Genomic DNA, 21,929 nt, shown 5'->3' on the forward strand with positions numbered 1-21,929 from the left:
TTGCATGTTTACATTAGTCACTAGTGACAATCGAATGATTCGAACAATTTTATACCAAAGGTACAATTGTATTGCAAAGAATTGAACTTTAAGAATTTGACTGTCAAAAAAGGGAAGTTTAGAATATTTTATCAGCTCTAAAATATGACAGTTTTCAATGAAAATTTAATAAGAGCCTGCTATAAGTTAAATACATCATAAAAAATGTAACATTTTAGGATTAGGTTCTCTCAAAAATTAATTAGGCTGGTTCTAATTGTTTAGCAATGTACTCCACCAGGATTTTTTTTTCTTATTTGTCATTATTAGTACGTAAAATGTGCGAATTTCCAACAAACAACTTACCGAAATGCGACAAAGGATTAAAAATGGCAGCATTTCAAAAGTTTAAGTGCGTAAACATGTATTAACTTAAGTTATAAAAATGTACAGTATTTATTTTATTTTTTCATTAACTTGATTAAGGGACCAGTAAAAATTTTGGTGGGCCAGTACATTTAGCAAGTTCACTGGTTCGACTGGCCAGTTATTTTGAAAGTTTTCGTGAAAACTGTAACTACAATATTAGAACTCTCTATGATTTATAGATTGTATTTTTTACATACACTGTATATATCTTCAACTACCTGTGACTGTTTGTTTATTTCTTATTTTTCGAAAAACTGCAAATAGATAGTTTAAATAGCCTAATAAAGCTATAGGTCTATAGCTTGATCTCGAGATTGTGCTGGATCTGATAAATCCATGTGGTAGGTGTTGTTCCTCACAGCTCAATGGCAGTAAATGCCGAGCATACGACAAAAAATTTGCAGCTCTCCACCGGCAAGTAAAACAATTAAGTGGAGGCGTCTCCATTCATTAGCATTTCAACTTACCGTTAGGGGGAGGAAACGAACGACAACTCACTCATCAGCGGTAGTGGTCTTTTACTGTGTTGAGTGTGTCCGTGCATTTGCATATACGCACACTTCGTGTTTTGCATGACAGACCTTTATCTGGTATGTGACAATGCCTTTACAAGTAAAAATAATTTTCTAAAGGTATTTGGTGAAATTATTCTGTAATAGTTTTACTGTATATGTAATTACATTAAGGACCCTCTCTACACCAGTTCTCAATATTTTTTGGACATTGAAAAAAATTAATTGCAAATGAAAAAAGAAAAATAAATTGTTTTTATCTATACTAGATTTTCAATGTATGGAGTCATCATTGGTATTTTCATTATTTGTATAAAAGAAACTGCCAAAAGCTCAGATTTCCTATAAATTTAATGAAATTTTTGCAAAGAACAACAATTTTTTTTTAGTAAAATATTCAAACCTTATATCGCTGTTATATATTACTTCAGTAGAGAAAATACATGTAAATAACATGTTCAGTTTATTTATTCTGGCCTTTTAAAATGTTAAGAATACTTGAATTGATTACAAATTGCACTTAACTGTCAGAAATCAAAAATTTGTGTAAATTTTATTTTTTAGAATAAACAACATAAGTTCATACCTCCGTATCTCACAAGGGCATTGCCATGACACAGTTTTTTTCTAACTGCAGAAAAATACCTAAGAATCAGAACTCTTTAGTGTGCAGTGTAGAGAGGTTTCTTAAATGTAAATATATTTTAAAAATACATGTCTAACATGTACGACACAAGAAAATATTTTTTTCCACATGTTTTTCTGCTTGCTCGAAGTTGCCCGCCGACTAAAAATTAGAAGGAATATTTACAAAGTTGATGTGAAAATTACACGTTCTATAAATGTGAAAATTTTTGTAAATCTTTTTTTAATCTACTGACTTGATATTCTATATATTTGTAACTTAAATCATACTTTTAAATGAATAATATTCTTATTCCCATAATAATAATTTTTTGGTGGATATTTGGTAAACCATTAAAATTTTCATTATTTGTATTTAAAAAGAAATTGCCAACATTGAATAAATTGTTTTTTAATTGTCATAGATTTACTAGAACAATTTATTATATAAATTTAATGAAATTTGAAATGCAAATTTTGAAATGGAAGGAAGAATTTCTTAAAAAACGTTTTTTTTTTTAATTTTCAGAAAAAAAAAATCATAAAGTAAAAACCTTATATCAACAGTTATATATATTTTGCATAATTTCAATCGAGGAAAATAAAAGAAGAAATACTTTTCGTAGTAAAAAAATCAACAAAGTCAATTTTTTCTTATAGGTCACAGACGTTGTCAGGAAAAGAAAAGTTTCCTTTTGGAAAATTATTTTTGGCATCAATATTTACTTTACTTTTCTGTATTATTTAATAAATATAAAAATTTATTTTGGAGACAATTTAAACCCAAAAATTATTCCGATTTGGTTTATAATCTTCTGCAATACAACTGCTCAGAATTTCTTGGTATATCAAAAATTGAATGTCACAATATCTAAGTATATTTTAAAAAAAATTTTTAAATGTTGGAATTGCTACATTTATAATATTTTAAACTTTTTATAAAGTGGAAAATTCTCTCGAGTGACGTTAAACAACATACAATCAATCAATCCATACCTCCGTATCTCACAAGGCAGCATCTCCATTGCCATGACAGCAGTTTTCTTGTGCGTTAGAGGTCAGGTAAAGTACATGTAAAATTTTACTTTCAAGCTCTTATATGCAATTTTGCGGCAACATTCTCAGTAAAATAGAACTTCGAACCCGATGCAATATACAGTGTATTGTCGTCGACAGGAAGCGAAACACTTGTTGTAGTTTTTACTTGATCAGCATTGATATATTTTTTTTAAATACTATAATTTAAGTGCAACATAAATTTTTAAGTCACATACTCCCAATGTAGTCAATACAATCATTGATCTTGAATTTAAGAACTGTATGCTGTTAAGTGATGAACTAAAATCAGCTGAAATCAGCTAGAGTACATTGTAAATATATATAGATATACACTTTTTTATGCACAATGTAAATTGTTTCCTAAAGCACTTATTTAATTTAAATTTTTCATGGCATTTAGTTTTTAAACTTTATTTTCTCTCATACTTTTTGATTTAATTTTAGAGGTCCGTTTGCGCAGGGCCAGCGTATAATCATCATGTTTGATGGAACGCTGTATAATGTAGATGTAGATCCTTTACTCAAAACTAAATATGTAATGATATTTCAAAGAAAGAATCCTAAACATTTTCTGATTTAAGTACCATGCAGGCGCGTAGCTGCCTATACGCAAGTATGCAAGTGCGTACACATAACCCCCCCCCCCTCAAAAAAAAGCAAGAAAAAAATAAAAGAAACAAAAAAAAAAGAGTGAGAGAGATTTATTCGAGAAAAATAAGCGCTATCCGTGTTTCAAATCAGTTATTTTGCGTCTTATTGTTTCGATTCAAATTTTGTTCAGCATGTCTATACAGTCAAATTTAGTCTTTTATATACTGTAGTACTTTCATCAATTTAAAAAAAAAACATCTTCCAAAATTCTTAAGGGAGAAAATATTGTTGAACCAAAATGTTCAACTGTTATTAATCCGCGTAATCCTGATTATCAGACAAATATATAGGATGAAGGAAAGCGATCTAATGGACTTTGATCTAAAGAAAAGGTTACAGGGATCTTATATGAACTCATACATGTACAGAGAGTTCATTTAGTAAATGTATACTATCTTCTCTCAGAACATTTTCCACACAATAATTTAGGTAGTCGAAACCCCCTGATATGCCTCTTTCGCAATCCCTAAAACTTATCAATGCTGTCCAAAGATTTATGACCTTTAGTGCAGTGCTCGTTTGAAACGTGGGATTAACATGATATTTCACACGTGTGTTTGCAAAGAAATGTGAGCTGATGTGGAGCTAAGAGAAAAAAAAGAGATGACCTAATATCTTAAAACTGATTTTTCCTGATGTATAATACACCTCGCAGCATCTGCTCTGAGACAAATCAAAATTTGTAATTATTTAACAAAAAAACATTTTTTCACCTCTAAGTAGACCCCCTTTTATTACGAATTTCACTCTACTTCTTTTCTATACTATTTACATCACTTATTCATAATTAGACTTACATGTACTAATCGAAAATAGTAAGTGACAAACCCTTCTTAAAGTTCATGTACCAAGCAAAGGGGCAATTAATAAATCCATTGAAAGACCACTAGTTAAAGTATATATGTAATGAAATACATATCATACATACATTGTATCTTCTTGAGAAGAAGACTTCTAAAGTTTTGATCCTTTATATTTCTATGTAAAACTTGGATTCCCTATTGTGGCCCCGCCCTACCCCTGCGGGCAATGATTTAATAATTAAGAATCTACGCCACCCAAGGATGCTTCCACATAAGTTTCAGCTTTCCAGGACCAGTGTTTCTTCAGAAACAGATTTTTTTCCTACATAGATTTCTTTGTAGAACTTGGGATTCCCTATTTGGTCCCGCTCTTCCCCTGGGGGCCATGATTTGATCAATTAAAGGTATACACTTCTCAAGGATGCTTCCACATTAGTTTCAGCTTTTCAGGCCCAGTGGTTCTTGAGAAGAAGATTTTTAGTTTTTACCTATAGATTTCTATGTAAAACTTGGATTACCTATTGTGGCCCCGCCCTACCCCCGGGGGTCATGATTTGAACAATTTAGAATCTACACTGTCCAAGGATGCTCTCGCATAAGTTTTAACTTTTCTGGCACAGTGGTTCTTGAGAAGATTTCTGAATTAAGTTTTTTCCTATAGATTTCTATGTAAAACTTAGGGAATTTGGTCTCGCGCTACCCCCGGGGGTCATGATTTGAACAATTTAGAATATACACTGTCCAAGGATGCTCTCGCATAAGTTTTAACTTTTCTGGCATAGTTCATGAGAAAAAGATTTTTAGTTTTTTCCTTTATATTTCTATATAAAACTTGGATTTCTTATTGAGGCCCACCCTACCACGGGGGTTATGATTTAAACAACTTCATTGTCAGAAAAGCTCGAGCTCAGTTAGCTAAAAAGGATAAAATGACCTATTTCTCCTACACGAGGTTTGTCCGGTTAGATCGTAGATAAGTTGTCTAGATTGAAAAACAATTATCACTGCGTTCTAAAAAAAAAAAATTATTACTCATTAATTAGTACATATACATTTGATAAAATAAAGCATATCAAATCTTTTTAAAAACTGTTATATATTTTTTTTTTTTTAAAAGGGACCACATACTCGTATATTCATTCATTTTATAGGAATATTAGTAAATGTATAAAAAAAATAATTAAAGATATTTTAAATCATCAAATGTTACTTAAATTATTTGTTCTTTTGTTGTTGTTGTTGTTGTTTTTTTTTGTTGTTGTTGTTTTGTTGTTGTTGTTTATTTTTATTATTATTATTTTTATGTACAAGTCTATTCTCCCACCCCCTCCCCTAAATAATAAATGAATAAAAAAGTAAAAACCGACTTATTTTGAACAATCTATCTTGAAATCACAGGTACATGTACCTCTGATCGAATAGCCTCCCCCCTTAATTCGATACTGGGATTATTGAGGAAATCTTTAAATTTAAATCTCAAATTATAGTTTTTTACGCTTGTTTATCATATATTTCAAAGGAAAAGTGGAAAGGGGGGATATATTCGATACCTCACTTGAAATTGTTTACAACATACAAAACTTTTTTCTTTAACCTTTTTCTGAAACAAATGAAAAAGAGAAATGATCCTATTGGCAAAAATTAGTTACATGTAAGTAACTTATTCCTTCTAACAACAAAAAAGAATTTGATATAAGAGCTCTAAAATTTTAGATCCACTTCCTGTTCGATCTAACAATACAGTTGAGTGTGAGTATAATCATCCTTGAGCCAGGAGAAATCGGTTGTTTTCGCGGTCGGCACTGCTTGAAAATGGCTTCCAGCTGTTTCTTATTACCAAATGATTGACATATTTTTTAAGACTTGAGTTCTTGAATCTATCTAGCTTGAAAGCACTATAAACCCTCGTAATTTTGAGGTAATTGACGAAACCTAAAAGCTATAGGAGTGGATCTTTTCATATTATAAAAAGTAAATTCATTAAAATACAATTTGACAAATTCTTCAATTAACCTACAATAACAATCACTGTAATGGAATTAATCGAATAAAATTACGTTTCAAAGTTATATATGTTGTTATGTGCTATTTTATTAGATACAAAAAATGCTTTCTAATAAAAATAATATCAACCGATTTAATTATACAGTAGATTGATAAGGCTTGTTCTAGCCGTAAATTTATTCTTTAGTTTAACAGTGCCCCCCTTTTTTTTTTTGAAGAGATACACACGCGAAAAGTACTTGATAGCGAATATAACAATCATATTTCAGATTCTAAATGAATACTTAAGCGTTTTTCTTTACAACAGATAGTCAGGTTTGCTATTTTTCTTTGCAACAAATAGTCAGGTTTGCTATTGTCAGCAACACATGTAGATCATAATGTAGAAAAGTTTGATGGATGATTTTTCCCTGAATGAAGCATATTCTGCAAATACATTAAGCTACAGGGTGATGGCGATGCTTTACAATTCAGATCATGCAATCAGTCAATCAATTTATTGTCCAAAAACAAAATTAATGGTACATGAGGTATATATATAATGGGAGTGCTTAAAATGGTTAACTGTGCACCGGTGTAAGTCTGTGACCCCCCCCCCCCGCTTGAAAAGCGGGAGGGTATATAGTAATCGTTAATTCCGTCCGTCTGTTACGCTTTGGGGTACCAATCTCTTATCCGCAACTCGTCTCATACCACTGTATAAAATTTGATGAAACTTTCACAGAATCTTTATTACATATTGCCATAGTGCACCTCCTATTTTACTTTTTGATCTAACACATATTTTGGGTTTCCCGGCCACAGCAAAACATGGACTTTGTCATTATAACTATATGGGAGGCGGGGATATCATTCAGTGAGCTCATCGCTCACAGTACCTCTAGTTTTTTTTTAATGAAGAAAAAACTTAAATACACAAAGGGTTGTTTAAATAATATCAAAATAAGTTCAATATCATCATTTACATACAAAAGACCACTTTAATCTTATCTCTTATTTTTCATATAACATAGAATCATTTATTCAATTTTCAATTTTTTCGATGTAGGCTAGAAAAAGTACACCAAGTGTATACCAAATTCTACACTCCTGCATTTTTTAATTAAGAAAGGTAAATACACGAAGTAAAGGTGTAAGTAAATGAAGTTCACACAAATGTATGCATGTAAAAAGTGTATGCATATAAAACAGTTTTTCAGTTATAGGAAAAGATGCCATTTGGATGGAATTAATTATGATTACAAAAGGAAACATACCAAACTAATAGATTTAGTAATAAAAGTAATCAACATCTTTTTGTAGGATTTTTGGCTGGAACTTTGTAAATAATTAGGGGGTTTGATATCTGTATATATACAAGGGGAGGATTACAAAATAAATGCTTTACATCAATTACATGTACCTGATACCCAATCCTTGTTAGATTATTTAAAAAAAATATGTTTAAGTACATCATAGAGTTTGTGTTATAAAAAAAATTAGAACTATTGCAATAGGTACGACATTTTTCATTTTTTTTAATACTAGTATACCATTCCATACACTGGACAGAATATAAACATGGATATATATGCACGTCTTGAAAAGTATACTTGAACTAACCAAGGAATAATCTGATTACACGTGTTGTTTAGAACTAAGTTATAAGTGCACTGAAAAATTGAAGAAAGTGTAGCCCTGTTTCTTTTGTTGTAAAATAAATAGTTGAAAAGCTATGTTATTTTCATTATAAATGTAAAACAAATATTTCTAATGTAACTAAATACCCTGTTATATTCACATGCATTATGTAGTACAAGTGCTTTAGTATTGGTATATCATATTTTTTTCAGTAAATCAAATATTTATGTATACCCTTCAAAATTATTTGGACCCCCACCAGGGCAGACCTCATTTTAACCCTTCAAAATCTCTAGAAGCTTGTGGGCCCCCACCAGGGCTTTGCCCTGTTTTTTGCCTAATTTTGGCGCCCCCCCTAACTCCAAATCCTGGATCCGCGCCTGATATTTTTTTCAGAATTTTTTGTATACCCCCCAATTATTTCAGCATTCGAAGCTGTTTTGGTTTTTTTCTTTTGTACAACAATTAGTCGAGGACACAATTGATTCTTAATAAATCTACGTGTACTTACGCGTGAATTTTCCTCATGTCTGAAATTGAAGCGTTTGGAGTTCTCCGCTGCCATCCTTTAAAATCAGAAATTAAATACGTCAACAATAACAAATTTAGAGGAAAATAGAACAGAAAAAATCCTTAGTAAACTTTATAATTATAACATCTTGTTGGAATCACAATGTTACAGGAAAAGCAAACTATAAATGTTCCGAATGTAAATATGAAAAATAATAACAACTGTACCTTATGTAGAAAAAGTCCAGGTGAAAGTCAGTCTCCTAAAAAAACACTTTAACAAGCAAATAACAACGCACAGATAATTTTCGGAAAAAAGTTACAATTTAAAATAAAAAGCATGCGCAAATTAAAAAGTATGTAAACTAATGAAAAAAATTGATTTTAAATAAATTTGAATATCGAAGAAAATAAGACTGGAAAAATTGTTTGTAAACAATTAGTATCAAGTCTGAGGCAGCGACAAAATTCAGCAAGACTATCTCAAACGACAAACTCGTTCGAAAGAATTTGTGTCAGTTTCACAGCTTTGAATCAGACGAGGTGAAAGGGGCTCATAAAGGGTTTTTTAAAAGTTAAAATATCCAGTTGTTTGATAGCTGTGTTTCTAATGAACATTTGCTGTGAAACGAAAATTAAGTAATGGATGCATATGTTAAACAGCAAAATACAACAGATATTTAAAATCTCTCTCTCTCTCTCTCTCTCATTTAAATATTAAAATAAACATATTCACCCACTTACTTTCAAGCAGTTAACAATGTTTTACAGTTGTAAATAGTTATAATGTTTTTACATTCCAGTGAAGATAGTAAATGATCACAAAATATCAAACTTTGCTAATTAATACTATATAAACAGTGTTGAAGTTTTGGACGAAACATAGGAAAAGAAGCCTAGACAGAAAGAATAATATTTTCCTTGAACACTATATTTTGTCCAATTAACAAGATCTAACTTGAATCATGACTTGTATGATTCTAACTCTTTAATAGCACATACTCCCCCTTGATTACTGTTCATTATCTTTACATTTTATATAAATTACCTCTTTTATGAAAAAAAAATTAAAAATACCAGAAACATTTATAGAGACACGTGCTTAGCTCGAATTTTCTCTCCATGTAATAGAACCACTCATGACAATCAAGATTGCAACTACATTTGCATGTATAAAAGAAGAATCATGAAAAGAAACTGTGTGAATATGTCGCATATATTGTAAATCACAATCAATGATCATACACTATAATGTTTCAATTCTTGAGGGGGTTGAATTGACTTAAACTAAAATTTTTGCAACAGTGTAACATGAATGTAGAAAATGTATTGCTTGACTGGGAATCGAACCTAGTAACCCTGAATCTTAAGTTAGACGCTTTTCCAACTAGGCTATCCAGGCCGATATCCACCATCCAAACCATTATATTTCTTCCTCCTTAAATCACCTTCGTCCTCGAAGACACAACCCAAGTTCTTATTGCCCCTGGAAGGACTTTCACCTGCAAATCCAGGATTGGTCAAAGGCACCAAATCTGTAACAAGAAAGGAGAAAATTTATGGCTGGACCAGGAATCGAATTCGGGGCCCTTTCATCACTAGTCAGGTTCTCTACCAACTGATCATGAGCTATCCAGGCCGATAACCATGCCCAACTCTTAACAAAAACAAAATGTCTACAACCGAAATTCAGTGAGTTTGTGAATGTCACTGTTGAAAAAACTTTTTTCTCACTAAAAAACAATATTTCCTAATGTACACCAGTTATGGTCATTGCAATATGGTTCTATATTCAATATTTGAACTAAAACTGGTTATATTAATTTTTTGGTGGGTGGGGCGGTTATTATTTTTTATTAAAATTTGAATTTAAAAGCCAATGGTCACTATTTGGATTACACAAAATCATGGAGCGAAGACCCACTATACCTTAAAGGTACACTTCTATGCTTGATGGGACCACCCTCCCTTATCGAATACCCCCTTTTAGATCCGCGCATGCGAATAACATTAATTTTAAAAAATAATGCTAATGATAAAAAGATACTCCGCCAAAATATGACAGAAAATTTGCCTACTCGGTTAGGTTATTTATACTTTCAGGCTACCCACTGACATGATTATCGTCAACAGAGTCTGTGATGAAAGTTGATATTTTTGCACACTAATTTGTGTGTTTCAAAAATTATACATTTTATTCAAACTTTTATGACCATCTTTTAAAAATATTGAGCGAAGACACACTCATATTGAAATTTTTTGCTTAAGTGTGAGAAAATGATTTTTGTAAATTTTAGAGATTTGACAGTAAAAATAATTTATTATAAGATAAAATATCAAATAAAATTTAGATATAATTTATTGAAGATTGAATTTTTCCCTTCTTATTTGTCGCAATACAAGGCACTTCGCCCGCCACACCCACCCCATCCTCTTCAAAAGTAAACAACAACCTCCACCCCCTTACTCCCTCCCCTTAAATTCCCATTTTTTCCGTGTGAAAATGAGTTTACATTTTTCCTTTTTTTGCTTGTAAAGAAATTTTTTGGTTTTCATTTTGACATGGGTGCTTCCACCCCATAGAAAATAAATCCTAAATCCGTTTTGACGACAGCAATATTTCTATCAAAAGTAGTAAATCATTATTTAATTCAGATGACCTTTATCTAGTTTCATCTTTTGCTTTTCACTATGGGTAATATGTGAAATTTTATTGATCATTTTCAGCCTTTCCTCTCTGAATTACATCAACTTTTTTTCAACCACATTCTATATATTAAAAAAAATTATGGACATATGGAAACAACAGCCTTGAGTGGAAGGCATGGTACTGAGGCAATATGGATGCGTGCAACCAAACCAGTAGAAAAATCATGTTTGAAAATGGTATCCATTAATCCAGGGTATCTTGTGGAAAAACTATTTCATATAAAACGTAGATAGACCAAGCTCTGCATAAATTATAACATTCATAAACTGGTTCCACGTTTTTGTTTGTTTGTTGGTATGTGGTGTAACGTCCCTCTCAAGAATTTTTCCCTATATGCAGGTCATCATTTGACGAAGGAAATCTGCTTTTGTCCTATGCTCGGCACCAAGGGCCATTGGGCAGTGAAGAATTTTTTTGTGCCAACACTTTAATTGCAACACGGGACCTCGGTTTATACGGTCTCATGCGAAGGCCTAATCTCCACGTCCCACAATGGGATTCAAACCCGCGACATATGAATTAACTCCTTACTCTGCGACCCTAGAGAGGACGCCCTAACCACCGTGCCGAGCTGTCGACGGTTCCAGGAACTGTTTAATCGTACGGAATATGTGCACTAAGTTGATAATACATGTATATTGAAAAAAAAACATTTTTGAAAATTATTTTCTTTGCATTATATGCACATGTCTAGGACTTTACTTATCAGAATGTAAAAGATGACCGGGCAAAATCAAGTACAAGTATACATGTTATAAAACAAACAGAACTGCATACACATTATTTCTCGAGCATTAGTACCACCCGCCGTGTACTCTTCCTGAACGGAAACTAACAGGAAAATCCGTCATTTATTCGTTAAATAAATATTAGACGAATAATTAATATGAACAATTAGTATGAAAAACGTATGGTTTTCACCACTTCTTGAATATATTGTAGCACAATACACTTGAAGTTTCTCCTTCACCACTGTTAACAACTTAGTGAGGGATAAAGAAAGAGGCTTGGTGGAACATTTATAATTCGAACCTGCTTTGTATCTTTATTTGTAAGGATTCTTTTGAAGTGTTGGAATTCAATATACATGTTTATAAATATATATGTGGTAGTTCAAATTCATTTTGGTTCTCCTTGGGATATCAAATATATTCAAAACTGACATATGATTTTCAATAATTTTCTTCCTTGGAAATGTATATACTATGAATATGTGTTGAATTACCACATGTAGAATTAAAACCAAGTTCTTCTAAAGTATAATTCATATAATGAGCTTTGCAAACAAAGACAATGTTGTTATCTGCTTTGTCAGCAGGGACCAGTACGTACTGATCATGTAGTCTATCTCATTTTTTTTGTTCACTTCAGCATTATTGTATACAGGTTAGATGATTTTCATATTGTCTCTCAGTCTTTAATTACACCATTTTAACATGAATCTGATACATTTCATACATTCTGACAAAGTGTCAACGTCTTCTTCTTCATAGCTGACCCATCGCCCGGCGTAATCTTCAACGTAATCCATATAGTATCTATGAAATTCTGACGCCCGTTGAAGGATTGGGGTTCCCTATATTTAGGACCTTTTAAAATAAGTGATCTAAGGTAATCATTATTAAATATGATTAAGATGAGAACAAAATTTACCAATGCTAGAATATACTACATATGGATTAATCATAGCATTGAATTCAAAACGGCATTTATTGTATAATGTCTTGTACGTAGAAGTCCAGTTCGAGTTTTGAAATTTCCATTTTTATCTTAAATGAAAATGGTCGTCGAAAAATGAGGGTGTGTGTGTGTGTGTGAAGGAGAGAGAGTATGTGTGTGAGAGAGGGTGTGACTGTGTCTTTGTTTAAAATTTTGTTTCCTGAGCCCCTCAGGCATTTCCACTTTAATTTTCACCCTGGGAATGATTTTTGTGTCAAAATTGGTGTTTTTCTTATCTTTAAAATCAACCTTTTTTGCATTGACTAACTTCTCTTTTGAATTCAGATATACTTTAAAAACCTTACTTCTATCCAAACTCTTATGAATGTGTAGCTGCAGTACTGTAGTGTTATGCATGGTTCTATACCAGTATATAAGTCTGTCTTTGACCATGGCACTATACAGATTCTGTAATGAAATAATGAAGATTTCTGCGCACGGGATTGGAGAATTTCTCTTTTTTCCAACATTGGTCAATCAGTTACAAGGTACTTTTCACTCCCTAATTCAAGACTCATTTTATATCAACTTGAATATTTAACCTCCTTACCTTAAATTCCTCTAAAGTTGTCTATCAATAAACTCACTTGTTTTGAATTTGCTGTCATCAGACAAAAATCAAATATTTAAACAAGTGAGTTTATTGATCTGTAGAGACAAGTACGAAAGGTATAGGGAGGTGCATAAAATATTCAGATTGGTTAAATAACTCATCTAAATCTGTGTAAGGAAAGGTACTTAATTGAATGAAAGGAGGGTGCAGGAAAGAGGAGATTTTTTCCCGAACAGTGCGCCGTAAATTGTACATTTTTGTATTACGGGATATGTCACCTTGTGGTCAAAGACTAATATATAAATCCTTTACACTACAGATCTGCAGCTAATGAAAGTGGACCTTGTCAATCCTAGTCTTATGTCGAACTATTGACAAAAAAGTTGATGCTATTTACAGTATCTTTTTAAGAAATATTTCAGCAGGTTCTTGGCTTGACACAATGACCTTTTGAGAAAATACATCACATTTAAAGTTGATTTCTGACTTGCGTTTTGAAACCATAATATCCTGCATATATGGAGTATGTCTCCCAGTTGATTAAATACACAAGAACATGCTTTACATACGACAATTTCTAAAACGAGACAAACTGTTCACGAAGAAATTGATGAAAAAAACAACATTTTTTCAGCAATCTCAATTATAGTCCACTTTTTGCAAATGCTATTGTTGATACAAAGACATTGTTTACTTAGCAAATACAAAATATAACTCAGTAGTTACAACATGTGCTCTATGTATATATAAACGTTCATATAAAGAAGTGAAGTGAATCGATCAGCATTGCCCATTTGGTACTGTATTTCTCACGTTTAAGGACTGAATTTTTAAAAAAAATTAATTTTCTTGGCCGCATTTTTTTTTGTGTGTAAAAACATAGCCTTCTTTTATCGCAGGTTCAAATCATTTACGGAACGTAGAGACTGGTCCATGGACAGAGACCCTATAACTGAACCACCATGTCTTAGTAGCTGTTGGCACAAATAGATGTCCATTATTGCTCAATAGATATACATGAGCATTCTTCTTGTTCTAGAGAATTTCGTCGTATTTAAGCTATGCTTTAAGATTTAAGATTTAAGATATGCCCTAATGTTACCGTTATATAATATAGAAATATAACTTTTCTTATAGGTACTCATTGTTTTCTTATATTTTTGCAATACATATTTAAAAGCTTAAAAAATACATCCAACTCATATGTCAAATGACTGTTCTGCATGTTCTATGCATTGGTATTTCCAGTTATTTTGACGTAAAAAGTTAGAGAAGAGAAATTATAAATCAGAAAAGTCTTAAGGACAAGCGATACAACAAAAAAACTTTGTCAAAATAAATGAGAATTTAAAAACATCAATTATATTTGTATGAGTACAATGTAAATTGAATAAGTATAAAATAAGTATAAGTATGAAAAAGCACATATTTTGATTTTTTACTCAAATATTTACAATTACAGGATTTTAAAAAATGGTATAAAAAATTTCATGTGCTAAGATCAAACAATTAGTTTTTCTCAGAGGGTTTCTCAAAAGGTAATTTTGACGTTTAAGACTTTAATATTGTCTTTTCTTAAATAGTTGCAGAAAGATATTGATTTTCAATTAAATTATTTGTGATTAAAACAACATACATCGACCACAATGCTATTAAGAAATCTTGGTGAATTCAAAAGAATTCCAAACACAAATCTAAAATCTGCGGTGGAAAACGGGTGTGGATATTATATTCTCACCGAACATTGCTCAAACATTTTTTTTTTGGGGGGGGGGATTTTTCTGCCTGAAACCTAACGGAATGTACCGGAAAGTTGATGCCACTTTCTTTCTTTATATATTACACTCATATACTAATTTTTAAGTCAATTTCAGAATTTTTATATATGGCAACATTATATACAATGTAAATACAAATAAAATTCACTAAAATATAAACAGTATATGTTTAGATCACAATATAGCCAAAACCATGGCTATTTCTTGAAATTTTCTCTACGAAGAATGATTGGTTCGAGGAAAATGGAAAAAATTACAGACTCAGGTGAGTTATATAGTAAAACGATACAAAATACTAATGAATGAACTGTTTAAGAGTGTTAAGGCAATCAATGCCAGAGGCGTATCCAGCCATTTTTGAAAAGGGGGGTTCCAGGTCGGTGCCCTAGCACTTCAAGTCCGAAGCTACATTTATAAGAAAAGCCCCCCCCCCTAAACAGCTGACAAGCAAAAAAATTTGCACCACATTCTAAAATCCCTTTTTGTGGGAAAAGCGGGCTCTCTGTAACTTTTCCATTAGGTACATTATATACTTTCAATTAATGATTGAATCTGTGTGTTAACTGGCAACAAAATCTGTGGAGGGAGCTTCCAAATCAAAAATATTAAAATATTAATTAAAACTACAACAAAAAAATATTCATAGAAAACGGGAGCTCCCACAATCTGTATACTACGGGAACATTTTAAATCTTTCTATTCGTGGTTTAAAATATTTTGTGCATGCTTCTAAAAGTTATTACTTGTGAAGATGGCCCAAAAATGCGCAGTATATCTAAAGTTCGCCCGAATTTCTTTTGCATATTTTACATTTGATCGAGTAGTTGGAGCCCTTAGCCGGGGTTAACAGGGTACACGAAGAAAACCAATACGCGAAAATCTAAAGATCTAGCGACAGAAAGGAGAGAGAATTTTCATTTTTTCCAAATTATTCGACTTATTCTTAAATCTTTGTTACAGATTTCTCTCTCTCTAAAAATAAAGGGGGGGGGGGGGGGTTCGAACCCCGGGAACCTCCCCTATGGATCCGACAATGAATACTGTTTTATGATTGTCAAATGTGAGCGATGCCTCAACATCGGACCACATCGGCTTAGTAGTCCTTAAAGTATCAGACACATTATCCATAGGGATATACCATATCCGTTTTTAATAAAAATGGTGAAAGCCGTCAAAGGCCCAGCGATGCATTTATAATCATGAAACGATGTTCCAGGGTAATCGGCCGATGCAGATTACATCGCTTATTCATTGGTGAAGATGGTTTGTACTTCGGTTGACTATGGGTCAATGTTTGATCGAACATTGACCGATGATCGGCCGACATCTGTTGCCCACCACTCAACCCCCCGACCACCTCATACAGATTCAACGGACGATGTTCGGCCATACATCAATTAATCCTTTGAAAGATATATTCCACGCAATTTCATAAAACCCCACATCGATTTCTAATCGTGTACGCCATCGCTGGATAATGTGACTGATTGTTTATAATGAGGACCTCAGATCACATATTTTAAAAGGTCCTATATATAGGGAACCCGACCCTTCAACTGGCGTCGAAATTGCATAAATATTATGGAGCCTGTTGAAAATTACGCCGGATAATGGGCCAGTTATGAAAAAGAAGACGTTGACACCTTATCAGAATGGATTAAATGTTTCAGATCCATGTTAAAGTCACGTATCTGAGACTGATATTGAGAAGCAATATGAAAACCATCTATCCTTCTGTGTTCAATAAATCAGAAGTGAAAAAAAAAAGAATTAGAGATAGATACATGATCAGTACATACTGATTCCTTCCGACAAAGCAGGTACATGTAGCAGCATTGACTTCGTTTGTAGAGCTCATCTACTAGTGGTAATCCTACTTATACTCATACATCCCTTTCTAATGAAGAAATTCTTCAAAATCACGTGAAAGTTTTGATTATTTTTTTTATATTCCACAAAGCCAAAATGAATATTAACTACCTTATATATCGTATATATTGGATTCCAAAACTTTATTAGAATTCTCTCAAACAAAGATAATTGTGGGATCCAGTAAATTTCAACCAAGCCTCTTTCGTTACTCATCATTAAAATTTTGACAGTAGTGAAGGAAAAACTTCAAGAGTATTGTGCTACTATATACTCAAGAAGTGGTGTGAATTAGACGGGGATACAAGAAAATCGTAAGAACTTTTAGACAATTTGAATTCCCAAGATTTTACAAAAATTACAACAAAAAAAAACAGCCTAAAAACGTACGAGTTTTCAACCTTATACACAACATTTACACCCGCGACAAATTAAAATCCAGTCTTCTCGATATCATTGACAGCTGCCTCTTCAATAAAAATGGAACTTGTAAATTTAATTACCTGGTCATTGGTCATGCAAAATTATTTTGTTAAAACACATTCTTATTGCACACATAGGTACTCTGAAGTTGACATCAAGGAGATGCTTGAGTTTCTGATTGAGAATATCAATGTGGTTTATGGAGACCAGGTATTCCAACAATCTATTGGGAGTCCCATGGGTACCGTTTTAGCAGACTTATCAATATATTCATATGAAGCAGGTTTATGCAAAATCTTATTTGTTAAAAGAAGAAAACACTTGTTGTGGCCTTCAAATCGACATTTAGATATATCGACTACGTGTTGTCAATTAACAATGGTAATTTCCATTCCTACGTCGATACGTTAAATCCTGGTGAGCTTGAGATAAAAGATACCACAGATTCTGACACTTCTGTTTCATAATTGGATATTTTACTTAAAAAGACGCTAATAATAATCTAACAACCAAGCTATATGATACCAAGCTATTCGATTTGTAAAGTCATGAAGACACTAAAAGAAATGGAAATTCACATTTTGTTTTTAAATATTTACATTTGCAGTGCTTTTCTAGTAAGTCAACAGTAAAATTGATTTGAAAACGATTTTCGTGTATACTTCTCACGCGTAGAAATATACACGGAGAAACGTACGTTAACGAAACCTCACACGGAGGCTGCACCGACGTTAGTAAAATGCAACAATATATGGCAGCGAGAAATTTAAATATTATGTATAATTATATTTTAGTTGCTTCCAAATATAACCAATTAAATTTTTGGTCATAAGTTGTAAATTAAATTCCTGGACTATATCCGTTGTTTTGAGTAAACGGGGAAGAAGGAATGTTGGCGGGTATAACAAGGTAGTGGCGCTGTGGGCCTTAATAAAACGTAAAGGGTAAAGGTGCCGTATTCCTTATGGTCTTCCGATATATTAAGTCCAAGAATTGGTAAACCAGGTATCCGAATTTATTAAAGAAGATGGTACATAAGAAACATGAATTTGAACAATATATTATTAGACTTAATCGAGTTGGATGTGGCCGGTAGAGCGTCTGGCCTCCAAACTGAAGAGATTAAAATGGACATAGATATTTGTAAGATTAAAAGTCAACAATAATTGACTTTCAACACTAGTTGAGTTAATTGATCGACAAGTGTGTTTCTTTGATAAAATGGACATAAGAGAGGTTATAAAGAAATTGTACAAATAAAGGAATTGGTAAAGGATTTACGAATCCCAAGGCATTAACACCTTATGAGCAACAATTATTTTGACAGAGTCACAGATTGTCAATTGGAAAGTCTTAATCCTATTTCAAAGGGAATGAGATAAATAAGACACAATTTACTACAGATAAGCACATACATTTGTATTAAAAAAAATCAAGAATTTCACAGATAAACGTCCGAATTTAGTATAAAATATATTAAAAGTTATTTTAATTCAAAAATGATAATTTTGCTCGGTGATACAAACATGTAAAATGTAAATATAAGGAATGTTTTATGTTTAGTGTGAATTATTTGAGTGTGAAAAACACATACTTGCACATAGGCATATTTTTCATGAAGCGCTATCGTCTGATGCCTAATTTAAAAACAACTTCTTTCTTCGTAGAATTTTTTTGAATGTTTCTTCATATGCACACAGAGATGCCTACTTATAAGAAGACACGAATGGTACCCATTTAGATTATGACAGATTGTTGGAAGATATTACCTTCACAAACTACAAATATAATGTCCATTAGAAATTCAAACATCTTCTCAATTTTAGTATACTTGTATGAACAGTAAGAATGCTTTTTATCAATATTGTTCATGAAAATCAATTAAGTTCATATATTATGGACACTCATAATTACTCGGGAAGTAGGGAGTGGGGGTGGGGTGGTTACATCACTCAAGGTTGCTGTAAATGAATATATCTATGCTATTCCGCATTTTGTAGTACATGTTATACTGTATACACTGTAAAAAATGATGTTTAACTTGTGTTTAATTTTTAAACAGTCGTGTTTTACAATATTATAGTGTGTTTAAATACAAAATACTAGCGTTTTATATATAAACACTGTTATTTAAACTGGTGTTCAATAAGTAGAGTGTTTAATCGTCTTAACCACGTAATGTTTTTATGCATCAAATCAAAAAATGAATTAGGTGTTGCTTCTTAGTATTTACTGTATGAATTTGTCATTTTTACAATGTCTTAATTTATGAAGTAATTCCGCACATAATGATAGATATTTATCGACACAGAAAAAAATATGAATAACGATGAAACACATTCACAATCAACATTAATTAGTTGTAATTTTGTGTCAAAATTTCAAAATTTTCATTAACTGTACAGAGGAAATAGAAATAAATATTATGATATTTCTATTATTGTATCAATATTTTAATCACTGGTGTATAACGCAAGTGTTCATTTCTTGACCACATTTATTTATACATTAAACACATGGAATTTATATAGAAATTGCAAATTAAACACCAGTGTTCTATAGGTTATGATACTTGTGCATACACTAGCTGCAGATCTGTACCTTTATGGTTTTATGTATTTGCCTTTGACCATAATTAATACATAAAACAATAAAGCTACAGATCTGCAGCTAGCGCATGTACCAACAATAACTTCATCTCCAGTCTCTGCACATATATGTATTCTTGAAGGAGACTTTACTTTTTTGAGAGAGTGCGATATGTATACATGATGGAAAATGCATGATGGACAAGGTAGCCCCCCCCCCCTCCCCTTTTCTCTTTATGTTTGCTGTTGGGCTGTTCCTACAGGTATATGAACTTTTAAAAATGTACATGTATGATGTAAAATGTATACATGTATGATGTAAAGATATTTGAATTGCAGATTTTTATCCCAAACTTGCCTCTCAGTATGTGTAATATAATTAAAATTGGCGTGAAGAATAACAATATTTTTTTTTTCGATCTCAATGTATTCTTTTATAGATGAATATCTGAATTTGCATAGTAAATACTTTTTCATCCAAATTTCAGAATATGAAGGAATTTGGACTACTTGTGGTGAATATAATTTGGGAGAATGGAAAACTGGAGATCATCATCGGTAGATTAAGCACCTGCATTTAACCCTCAACCAGAGGAACTAGACTGTTTAACTCGGTTAGAATATGATATGGATATTCAGTGATTGTTACCCCGGCAGCTCTTGTTTTGTAGCAAAAATTAGTGCTTTACATTTAAAAACTGGAAAATTTCTTCAATTTATAAAAACTCTGAATATCTATCTAAGTATAAACTTGTAACATTTACAACTAGATTTATTTGTGTAATACATGTACATATTATACATCCCGTACCCTGACAACGAATATTATTTTCATTTTTTTATTCCATCATACATGTATTTATTCATGATTTTGTTTGTTTAATTTGAAAAAATATAAAGGTCGATCAAGCCTTTTTTAAGATCATGTTTCAAATTTTACTGATGAAAAGCATTTCATTTTATTACCTGATAAATAAATGTTTTTTTTTTTCATAATTCAAAGCCCCCCCCCCCCCCCTCTGACACTAATTTATTGGAGTTTAGTTTATCATGCAGGTTTAACATGTTCATGCTAGTTTGTTTTGAGAATTCATTTTTCAACTAAAATTGGTTAATGTATCCATGTGTTGGTAAATATATTGTTCAATGTTTCAGTTGTTTATAAAGTTTGAACCCTCGATCACCATTAAATCATTCATTAATTTAAAAAAAGCTTCATGTACAACATATTCATTATCAACCACCGTGTGTTGTGTATTGATTTATATTTGTTTTAAATAAAATGTTGAAAACTTATAAACACGTTTGGGTATTTATTTGTTTGTAAAATAAACACGTTGAAGTGTTTAAAAATTGACTTATAAACATATTTAAGTGATTATTATCTGTTCTTTAATAATCATTTTAAATAACTTAATTACGCACGAACTGACATTTCATTTTAAATATGAACAAGAAATGTATATTGACGCAGGCGTCAAAAATCAACCGCAAACCAATTGGTCTTTTCAAATAGAAGAAAGCTCGTTGCTTCAACTAGTAGTTCTTCCGTCCTGTTTGTCGGAAAGTAGCTTTCACACTTTAAGAAATGAATTAAAACATCCAAAATGGTTTAAATCCTACAAATCTATATAAATTGATGCAAAAAAGCCATTTTTGCTATTTCCGGTTTAACCAGATTGATGACGACGGACTTAAAATTGAATTTAATGCTCTCATAAACATGTTTAAGTGTTTAGATTGAACACGTTTCTAATTTAAACATTAAATGTTTAAAATTTAAACACTCACGGTGTTTATCTAGTAAACTCGAAGTTTACAAAGTTTAACAGTGTTTAATTTTTAAACATTTTTGTTTAGAAGTGTTGAATATTAAACCTCATGTGTTTAGAATTTAAACATTCTAAAGTAAAATTCTTAAATAAAAATTTAATTGGGCGATTTAAAACCAGGCAAAATTTTTTGCAAGATTTTAAGGACTAAAAAAAGTGGGGCGAAAATGACCCTGTACTACAGTATTAAGTATATTCAGCATTCTGATTGTTCTAAAAATTCAGTATGCATAGACAATAAAATAGCAGTACAGATTTCTACGTTT

The 21,929-nt window shown here is 31.8% G+C and overlaps 1 protein-coding gene across 10 annotated transcripts in view; it reads right to left on the bottom strand.

Annotated features, from left to right (window-relative positions):
- The window catches only part of LOC134268369 (uncharacterized), a 96,828-nt gene extending 88,119 nt beyond the window's left edge, over window positions 1-8,709 (bottom strand). For 8 of the 10 annotated variants that reach the window (XM_062750619.1, XM_062750618.1, XM_062750615.1 and 5 more), the window contains exons 1-2: window positions 8,420-8,709; window positions 8,193-8,247 (exon numbers count right to left, since the gene is read on the bottom strand). In XM_062750619.1, the coding sequence (XP_062606603.1) occupies window positions 8,193-8,246 (54 nt within the window). In that variant the 5' untranslated portion in view covers window position 8,247; window positions 8,420-8,709. Of the gene's footprint in view, window positions 1-1,506; window positions 1,524-2,540; window positions 2,856-8,192; window positions 8,248-8,419 lie in introns of those variants that run through there. The other 2 variants (XM_062750616.1, XM_062750617.1) reach the window with 2 other exon arrangements.
- Between the last annotated feature and the right edge of the window lie 13,220 nt (window positions 8,710-21,929).

Source organism: Saccostrea cucullata, unplaced genomic scaffold (assembly GCF_032062105.1).
Source record: "Saccostrea cucullata isolate Sc308-1 unplaced genomic scaffold, CSIRO_AGI_Scuc_v1 ctg1701, whole genome shotgun sequence".
Taxonomy (NCBI): Eukaryota; Metazoa; Mollusca; class Bivalvia; order Ostreida; family Ostreidae; genus Saccostrea; species Saccostrea cuccullata.